General features: G+C 39.5%; 1 protein-coding gene across 1 annotated transcript; it reads right to left on the bottom strand.

The window, feature by feature from the left end:
* Positions 1-231: 231 nt before the first annotated feature.
* On the bottom strand, positions 232-10,704 carry HDC (histidine decarboxylase). The gene is made up of 12 exons (XM_080626594.1): positions 10,414-10,704; positions 9,384-9,556; positions 8,244-8,357; positions 6,816-6,938; positions 5,859-5,993; positions 4,761-4,904; positions 4,450-4,516; positions 3,475-3,637; positions 3,281-3,371; positions 2,061-2,159; positions 1,278-1,379; positions 232-1,087 (listed from the first exon to the last, which is right to left on the bottom strand). The coding sequence occupies exons 1-12, from the start codon at positions 10,439-10,441 to the stop codon at positions 341-343; spliced, it is 1,986 nt and encodes a 661-aa protein (XP_080482720.1). The 5' UTR covers positions 10,442-10,704; the 3' UTR covers positions 232-340.
* Between the last annotated feature and the right edge of the window lie 57 nt (positions 10,705-10,761).

Raw genomic sequence — 10,761 nt, 5'->3', positions numbered from 1 at the left:
ATAGTTTACCCCATACTGAAGCCAGCATATTTGGTTAGAATGGTTCTAGCCTGCCAGCTAGAAACTGTTCATTACCAGGATTGGTAAGGCAGAAATTGGCATTTTCTTTACCACAGTCTATAAAACAGAGAGTTTCATTATTATATGCCTACAAGATTTATTTGACATTTTAATCTATAAATACACGAAGTTTCCACCAGTAAAAGCACAGGAATTTTCTCAGTGGTCACTGCTGATGCTTACATATTGAACAAAATAACATGTAGTATTGCATATGAATAAGCAAACTTTGGTTCCCTTTCTACCTGGAGTAATCCTAAGGACCAATCTCTTTCACTTGTTAAACAATGGCTTGCAAAGGACAACAAGGCAGCTGAAGGCCACACTGAATGCTACACTCTGGAAAGCTTGGGACACTGTAGAACTTAATTAGTTTTTTGAAGGCACTTTTTTTGAACATCATCACCTCTTCAGGCAGCCTGGAAAGAATTCTGGTATTTGCATGAGACTCCTTCTTGTCAGTGGCTGCTGCTTTGGGGTTACATGGCTCAAGACCACCAGTCACTGGCACACTGTTGCAGCTAAGGGAACGTGCTGTCTTTTTCTTGCCTTGAACAGATAAATAACTGAATAAAAAAGAGGTTAACTTATGTTTGGTAACATCCTGGGCATCTTCTGGAAAACAGTCATCTAGAGGATCCCCTTGACTAATCACACATGTACTGGGACTTGCTGCTAGCTTCTTAGGCTGAACTACTATTTTTCTGGAAGGTGTTTTGTATTTTCCTCCATCTAGGGAAAGCTGAGAAGCATTACTAATGGCATCTGAACTAGGCTCAACTATCATATTAGGGATTCCTGTCCCATCACCAGAACTGATGCAATGCAACCCACAATTCTGGCTAACGATCCGGGCTGCAGTGTGTTGAATGATGTTCCAGTCTTGCAGAATATCTTCCCTGGTTGTGAACTGAGACGTTACAGTAAACCGAATGATGAACTTGTCATGTATAGTTGCTGGAATAAGGAAGACCCTGCCAGAACTGCTTAGTTCTTTCAGGAGTTTTTCTGTCAGCCAGTTGGGACCCTGTTTTAAATATGAATAAGAAGAAAAAAAACCAAACTATAATTAGAATTGCCAGTGACATCTACACATCTCCATAAGAATTCAGCATTACAAATTCTTACATGAAAGTTTATTCATAGTTCTTAATGTCTGGGGAGAGATCAGCTATGGTCAATTCATTTCAGAAACATGCAAAAGGCCCTATCTTTACCTTTATTCGAAATACAACCAGTCCAAGATGTCTTTTGGCAGGAATTTCAAAGAGTGGATCACTTTTAACCAAGGATTCAAAGAACTTGGCTGTTTCAGTACCCTATAATTGAGGAAAAAAAGTAGTCCTGTATTGGTTTGTCAAACCCACTGTAGACAATAAATTAAGTAGTTAAAAAATTCCTTTCCTTATTGGAACATACCATTCCAGACTATGAGTAGCAGCAAACAGAAGAATGACAACAATATTTGAAAGTCTATTTACCCAAACCCTTGACAATGAAACAAGAGTAACTGGACTACACACAGGAATTTTCTAGAAGAAGGTTTGAAAACAGAATGTGTTCTCAGATTAGAGTCCTTTTGTGGCAACTGCTGATCCACAATATGACCCCTTGTATTTACACTCCATCAAGGACTTAAGCATGCAAATTTTCATAGCAATGGGTTCAGCCATTCATCTCAACCTGCCTCCCAAACAGCTGCCACTTTGCCTCAAAGAAAGCTTCTACAGATCAGTACTCAGTAATGTGCAAAAGGCACTGACTTATCAAGTCACTTTTCATTGCCTATTGCTTTCCAGAAGGGTACAGGAAATGTTTTGTCTACACAGTCAATCTTTACAGATTACTTAAGAGTAAATCCAGCATACATTTAGTGTTCACACGCAAGCTTTGTGTGTGAGAGAATTCCTGTTACTCGTCTTTGCATCACTGAATTTATTCAATTTAGCTATCACTAAATAAGCATAATACAGTTATGCTTCCATTGTGAATTCACATACATGTCGGACATGATCTTGAAGCTTTTTCACCCCAAATGAACGAATCACAAACCACAGCTTCAAAGAACGAAATCGACGACTCAGTGGAATTTGCCAGTGCTGTGAAAACACAACAGGTATCAATGACTGCAGAAACAACAGAAAGGAGCATCCCTTACACTGCTACCATTGTTCTTTCAGACTTGGGTCTTGACACAAGTAATTTCATATTACTGAAAATCTGCCAAGCCTAGAAAACAGCCATCAAAGAAACACTACATCTACAGATTTCTCAATTATTTGCCAAAATAAGATTTTGGGTATTCCCCTTAATCTAAGGCCTAGATATGCTTCAAGTTTTTAGTTAATTACTAGCTAATAACACCACCTTTGCTTATTTTTTAAAGGGCATTACCAAGTTATGATGTGTCTGTTTACACTGTAGGACTGAGTGTGCATTTCAGTTCCTGTGAGTATTTTAAGTTTCACCCTGAACGTTCTCTCAAATCAACTATAAACAGTGAGAGCTGATACAGGGGTAGACTCTTCCAGAGGAAGTAACGGCTACTGCATGGAAAAGAGTGACAGAGCATGTAAAGGAATACTCCTACGGAGCTACACAACTACATGCAGGGCCTACAAGAGGGACCCACTGATGTACACCCACAGTCCCCAGTGAAAAGCACTATTGATTTCAAGAAAACAATTATCTTTTCAGGACTAGGGTGACATCATAGCAGAAACAATATTCCTTTGGTTTACTTACTGAAATCTCCTGTAAGATGGAGAAATGCTTCTTAGCTCTCCTGTGAATACCTCATTCTAAAGAAAAATGTAATTCTTTCTACTGCTGTTCCAGGGTCTGGGTGTTTGCTTATTCCTTTCTCTCTCTATTACTGCCTATCAGACATACAAGAAACCTAGCTAAAATGCCATCAGTAGGAATTACTTCAGCAACACAATTCACAGAAATGACCCTTCTATCCCAAAAGGCAAAGCTGTATTCCCATCTGTAAAAATCAAGTACTTCGATCTCTAGATCTAAAAGCAGGTTTATAATTAATTTTCATACCAGAGCTCACTTTTATTGTTTAATCTGCATTAGGATCTCAGTGTAATTGGGTTTATGCTTTTATGTAATGAGACCAGCTATAAGATAAGCATGCTCCAGCGTGTGAGGGATTTAGCAGTTTGTTTGAACATTTTATATGCAACTTAAAATATCAACTCAAATAACTTACCATGAAATCAACAGCCGCTCCTGAGTTCGGATGTCTGAGGTAGACAGGGTTAACACTGAAGGTTTGATGTAACTTGTATTTATCCTTGACCCTATCAATTGCAGAATGAACTGTATTTAGCAAAAAAATCATGCAGAGAAAGAGCAATTTGCATGCTATCCTTTTGGTAGTGTTTGTGTTTTGCCTTTACTCACCAAAATCCAGTGCAGTCGAAATGAACCATCATCCATTTAGAAGGGTTGAAAGTAAAGGAATCTGCATATTCAATTCCATTCAAGAACAATCGGAATTCGGGACATACAAATGCTGTTCCTGCATATGCAGCATCAATATGAAGCCAGAGTCCCTCAGCATTACCTAATGGAATTGGAATTGGTATGTCAAGGACATAAGTTATCAAAGTGCATGCTTAATCTCTCCTCTCTGAAAACTAGGTGCAATTTCTTGCAGGGGGTGGATGGCTTGACAGTGAGCAAGACAAACAATTAACAACCTGGTTTTACTCTAAAATTGTGCATCCAGAACTGCAAAATACAGGATAATGCTGAAATCAGATGGACTCTGTAACAAGTCACCATTACATACGTGTGAGGCTTTTTAATGTTTGATTTCTCTTACCTGCCTTTTTACTAAGTGAAATTCCCCAGCATAACTCAGTTCCACAAAGCCAGAATAAAGACACAGTGGCAAGCAAAAAGGTCCCAGGGATAGAAGCCATGCTCTGACCCATAGAAAGAAATGCCACAGGGTCTTGTCAGGATTTATGCTGGAATAGAATCTGCAACCACAAATTACCTATTGAACTGGTGGCTACAAAGGACACCCTGCCAAACACTACCTTTGAAACTCCCTTCTATGTTAAATATTTATGTATCCATCCTACAGCAGTACCGCACTCTGTACTGTACAGCCTGTGTTCCATGAATAACCACATTAAAGATGTATTAGTTGGAAAATTTCATCCATCTTGAACAGAAAGTATTTTTACATCTTAATCTAAATTTTCCAGAAATCGCTACAAAGTCTTGCATTGCCTTCACTGATCTTTGAGACATATCGGAAAAACTCAGCTGATGAGTATTTCTACTGTCATTGGTTTTGGCATGAAAAATTCTCATATTCTTCTGTGCTAATATAGGTTAAAATCAGGAATAAAAAAAGCCACTTACAAATTGGCCCCAGTTCTGAGAGACTGTCAAAAGCACAGACACCAGTTGTACCCAGCGTTGCGCAAACCTAGAAGAAAACAAACCTGTTGAGTTGGTATTTTTTTAATAAACGGATGCAACACTTTCAATGTGGAGAGGCTGTCACAGCTGCAATTGTATTGATTTTTTTTTGTTCAATAAAATAGAAATTCTTGTATACATTTTAACCTTCACTAATGTATTTTAACACAGTAAGAAATGTTTCAGATGTAATTTTATCTTGACATTAAGAATACAACACTGTCAGTACCCCAGGCAGAAAGTTTACATACAAAGACTGGCACCAGGCCCTTCTTTCTGTCTTCCGCAATGGCTTTCTTCAAAGTTTCACCTCTGAGGGAAAAGTTCTCATCCACAGGCAGAAATTTCATCTTCACAAGAGAAATCAAGCCAGCCTTTTCTACAGAAGAATGTGCCTTAAAAAAAATAAAGGTAAAAAAGCAAGCTGTAAAGCTGAATAGTTGTGATAAATTATGGCCTTATAAAAGACAGTGGTTGGAAGAAAAGCAGAGATAAGGTCCTTACGATGATATTATAATAATAATCCATATTAATACAAGTCTGAAAGTTTCTTCCTTGCATGTAACTAAAACAAATAATACACTGTAATTCCAAGGAATGCATACACACCATTTATTTGGGTACTTATCTCTAAAATGTAATCACAGGCATCCTCATCTTGCTTTTGGAGGGCCACTTATCAAAACTCAGATCTTAAAAGAGCCTCTAAAAATGGATCAATCTCAATTTATTCCTTTCACCCTGCCATAAGAAAATTAAAACACCCTGAAGCATGCCTACTTCTGGCACTACTCCCACACAAGAAAAAGCCCTTTTAGTTATATCAATAAAGAACCAGCATGAGCATCTCTCCTGTTTCAGTTTTCACAGGGGAAGAAACTGTTCAAGAGTCCAAGGACAGGTTTGCAGGCAGAAGCACAGTACTGTGTAGATACTTCCTCCACAAACAAGCACAGAGGCCTAGAGTGGAGGCCACAACCAGGAGCAGCACTGAGGTAATGCTCTGAGCGTGCCTGTCCCTGAGTGGAAGGAGGATGTGAAGCAGAATGAGTTGAAGCAGCATGAGATTAGCACCTCATTACTGGAGTAAGGCTTGGTGAAAAACAGGAAGGAAATGCAAAACTGAGTCACATAAGACAGTGCCTTGAGAACTGCTGGGACTCTACAAAACCTTATCCCACAGGTTTCGTTTCCCCATCTGCAGAAAAAAACATTAGAGGGATTCATTCAGGCTTGTACAGTATTCCTGTATGTGTTCGTCCCTTGGAACAGAAAAGCAAGTTCACATTGTATGACCTGGGTGAGGCAGCAGAAGCAAATTTGTTTTCTTTGTAACCCTAAGAACCTACTTGATCAGATGCATAAGCGATGAGGCGAGAATTGAGTGAGGACTCATCAGTGTCTGGCTCAGAAACCTTCATCTCCAGAATTCTGTTTTTCCTTGCTGCTAGCAGTGCAACCAAGGTTGATTCACTCACAGTGCTCTGCAAAGACATTGCTCATTTATTGCAACATACTGCCACTTCATTGCTATTTTATCAGAGATTTACTGAAGTCACTGAAGTGCTCAGCTGCCCGCACTCTTCTATTTCTACTACCACTTTTCTGGGATGTGATGGGAAGTCACTAGTGATGAGCAGCTCTCTGGGCCAGCCACACAGAACAAAACCTTTTAACTACTGTACATTTTTATCATGCAGGACTGAGCTGGGGGGAGTAAATAAATCACATTTGCGTTTTGCTCTTCTACAGCTAAAATGTAGTATCTTCCATAAAAATCACAAACCTGAGCAAAGCTCGTTATAACAATACAAACCCTCAACACTGATTCCAGGGGATACTTGCTCAGGCCTTATGAAAGGAGGTAAATATTCAGGCTTTGATCTTGCAACTTTCAGACACAAAGTAGACATGAGAAAAAGAATATCTTGTGTGGCTAAGGACTGCTGGCAGAAGGACAGTAACAAAGATTCCTTCTCTAACCATGGAAGGATCACTTCAGTGATTAATTTGATGTGAAACAGTATGAAAGATACAAATCTGACTCTCATTTGGCATTACTAAGGCCACAAGAGCACCTGCTCCTTGCCTGTAACAATAAGGACTAAAAGCAAGAGCAACTCCTATCATCTACTATATTTAATACTAAAATTTGGGAAAGCAGTGTCAAATTGGTATATTCCTCTAATCAGACCTATAGAGCAAATGTCCTTGGTTTTTCCTCCAGGAAAACAATCACCCAGAAGGAAATTCACTTCAGTGAAAACAAAACAAAACATGATGAGGTCATCTCTGATTCCTCCTACCTGTAATACTCCTCCACCCACACTGTCGGGATGGTGGTGCAGGAATTTATCTGGAAGGCCCAGCATTTTAGCCAACCAATCCATCACATTCATTTCCAGTTCTGTACAGGCTGGGCTGGAGGCCTAGAAAAATAAAATAAAAAGAAAATCAGGCTGTAATTCCCCCTGCAAGCATAGCAGGAGGATAGCCCTTAGCTAGTAATTAAAATGTGATATGTGCTTTACTCTATTAACATGTTTTAATTGCCCTGGGAGAAATCTCACCTAGATGCAACAAAGGCAGATGACAAGCTTTGTAGCACTGGATATATAAGCAGCTGTGTAATATTATGGCCCACACCTAGCAGAACACAACACTATTGTAATAAAAGTTACGTTGTTTGGTGAGTTCTGTAATACAGACCTCTATGTTAAGGTTGCAGTTGAGGGTGAGCTCCAGCTACCTTGCTCATTACCAGTTGCTCTCTTGGAATACCAGAGTATCTCAGCAACCTCCTTAAAAGGCTGTCTTCAGATTACCTGCATCACCTCAGTGCTGAGCTTCTGAATATCAATAATTTTAGAGTCATTAAAAAAAATTAGAATTACAATGAGCCACTTGAGATAAAACCCTGGAACTGCAGTTCACCACCCAAGTATGTGCCTTAGGTCCCTAAAAGAAAGGGCACTGATACGTTTTTAGGGAGACTTTTTGAAGAGCAGCAAAAGAAAGGTGAAAGCTGTCCTGCAGCGTCCAGCTTTCCACTTATGAAATAATTGGTTTACATTGCAAACTTAACAGAAATCTATCAAAACTACATGGAGAACATGACAGTCAATTTATTATAGGCTTACGAGTTTCTACTGCTTTCTTAGATGGAGACATACATCTAAAAATCTGAACAATTGCACCACAGCTTTAGAATGCTACTGAGGTATGTTAAGTCATAACCAAATAGCATCATGTAGCTGCTGCAGGAAGATACAAAGTGCTCAGATATTCTGGAACAGGCCACAAAACAACTATTTTCAGAACAGGAAAAATAAGAAATGTGTTCTCTCAAGGGAACATGAGAACTGGAATAGAGCCCAACCTAACCTGCAGTCGTGGATGGTGGCTGCTCCATTGCCTGCAGTGCTTATGTAACAATCTCGGCACCAAGACTAGATGGCAAGAAACACGGCTTACAGTGGGATATACAAAGAATTAGAAACTAGACATTTCTAGTGATATCTTTTCTTCATTCACCTCTTACTAGTAGGTGACATTTGCTCTTATATATTCCATTTAATTTTTTAAAGTGACATTTTTCATTTATGCAAACAACATACAGTTGTTGAAGTAAATAATTATACTGACTCACAGAACAAGAAAGAATGACCATGACCTGCTCCTGCACCATACACACAGGAGATGAATATTTAAAATAGTAACAACAGCAAAATTACCCATGTGAATCCCAAGCAGTTAATTGCATCAGCTAACATATCTCCAAGGAGCGAAGGCCAGGAAGTAAGAGCTGGAAAGTAGGCATGCATGTGTGGACTTTGCCAATGGACTACCTAGAACAAAATTATTCAGAAGTATGAATGTCACAAAATTCTGCACAAGATGTAGTGTTTAGCATCTGTTTAAAGTGATGGAAAAGGATCACAGCAACATGTCCAATATATGTGCAATTTTACATCTGCTAGCAGAAAGCTACAGAGATAATATTGACAGGAGTGCAGCATCAGCAAATGATAACACTGTATCATTATTAGATAAATTCCAAATTATAGCAAAAGCATTTATCTGAACTGAACAGGCAGACAGATTCTGAACAGGAAAGAATGGTCTTTTGAACATGGTACAACAGCTGAAATATTTATCAAAATATTTATCTTTAAGGGAAATCCTTGCAACAAACTTGCTCTTGCTCACTTTGTCAAGCAGCTTGCCTTTAGCTACACACAGCAATTTACAGTTGTATAGCCCACTCTATACACCTGAAGGAGCCTGTATGTGGGACACTGGCATAAGCGCGTTTAATGTGAACACCTCTCCTACATCAGACCGAGTTTCTGCAAGCATCTATAAAGAAAAATTTAAGACATACTTCTTACATAAACCATTTAATTAGTTATATGAACTCCCTTAGCAGAATCTGCAGTATTTATGTACAAAAGGAAGGAGACATTAACATTCAAAGAGCAGGAGTCATGTCTTGTGTAATGACCTTGGGCAAGAGATGTTTCATCTTGCTGTGCCTGAGCTTCCACATCTCTGAAATTGAGATGATGCAGTTCAGGCCTTGTGAAGCTAAACTCACCAGTGTCAGAAAATCATTGTTTCCTTCTAAACAAGCATGAGTTATTCTTAATACATAAAATGCTTCAAAAATATATTCAGCCTATGCCCTAAAATTGTAGATAGGAACACAACAGAAGAGCCAGAATCCTTCTGTGGATTATCTACAAGACATTCTACATTTTGGGTGCTTCACTTGTTTAGATAAGTGTTGTGCAGAACCTATGTGTTCCCAGGATTTGGTGTTCACCCCAAGTAGTAATAGATTATTCCTGTCATGATTATACTTTATTTCTTACCCCAGGCATAATAATCTTCTCTATATCTCCAAAGATGCTGTCCCAGCTGTCTGGGTCCATTGGGGCAGCATCCGGCAAGTGGGCTCTCATGTAACCTGGCTGCACATCAGGAGTCACCCGTCTCTCTCTCACATTGCTCAAGTACTGGCAAATGTAATCCACCATCTCTTTCCCTGGAAAAGGCAAACCCGTGTTCTGAGTTTCAATTGTGGGAAAACTAACTAGTAGCACTAGTAGTTCATGCAATCTTAGCATTACACATGGCTTGGAATCCTGCTTCCAAGATAGCCACAGGAATTAATCTTCCTCCTACATCCTGCTTGTCCCACCTAATAACATAGGGACACAGCTTCTAGAAAAGGCTTCATGGGAACAGAAAAGATTCACAGGGTTATTTCAGTTTCCTCATTGAATAGTTCAAAAGTACCTTCAAAATACAATCAGGGTACAAGTATGGTTTCTTTGATTACTGATAGATTTTTCTTGCCTACAAAATAACTGAAACTGCATTTCACAGAAGCTAGTTTCATAATGCCCCATACTTCCCTGTCGTTACAACATACCCACTTTTGCATCCCCTGAAAAGAGCTGGACAACTCCACACCTTTTCTCCACCTCTTAGGCAATGTCCTCCTGCCCTAGTACCACCGTTTGCTCCCCATCTCCAGAACTGTACAGTATCACTGAGGTTTCATGGTGTCAGCCAGAGAAGAGCCACTGCAACACCTTATCACAAGTTTATTCAGAATCATAGCTTTGCAGCTGTGCCACAGTATTTTAAATATAAGGGCAAAAACCCTAAGTTATCCACTGACTCTAAATCCATTAATTTACACTCAACTCTGGGACACAATTTACTCAGCTGTGGGGGCATTTTTGTCTCAGCCTCAGCAGATCTAAGTCTCAAGGACATGTGTACAAATAAAAAATATATATGCCCCATATAAGTTTTGGGTACCACTCCCAGCCCTACAACAGCTGATCTCTGTGAACAAATGATATCCATTTCCAAGAACAGAGGATCACTCACCTCTCCGTCTGTACTCTTCAGGGTCCATACCGATTCCTTCTAAAAGCACCTCTTCAAGCCTGGGCCACAACCTTTCAGGTACTGCGGGCAGTTGGTCTGGTGCCCTGCTCACTGCTTCACCCTTTATAGCTCCCTTTATCTCTCACACTCATGCATTCTGGAAAAGGTTTAACGTAGGCAGATTATTATCTAACTCCTCCCAACTAAGGGCTTTTACAGTCTCTTGTATGTTCTCATCTGTGCTCTTTTGATGTGTACGATAGTGTATCTCTAAGAGGAGCTGCCTCTGCGCTAACCCATTCCCATTTTTAAACAATCTTTCAGAAGTCTCACAGTAATGTATGTCAT

The sequence above is a fragment of the Psittacula echo genome, assembly GCF_963264785.1.
Source record: "Psittacula echo genome assembly, chromosome: 10".
NCBI lineage: Eukaryota > Metazoa > Chordata > Aves > Psittaciformes > Psittacidae > Psittacula > Psittacula echo.
The sequence above is the reverse complement of the archived record's forward strand: the minus strand, read 5'-3'. Positions and strand labels throughout refer to the sequence as shown.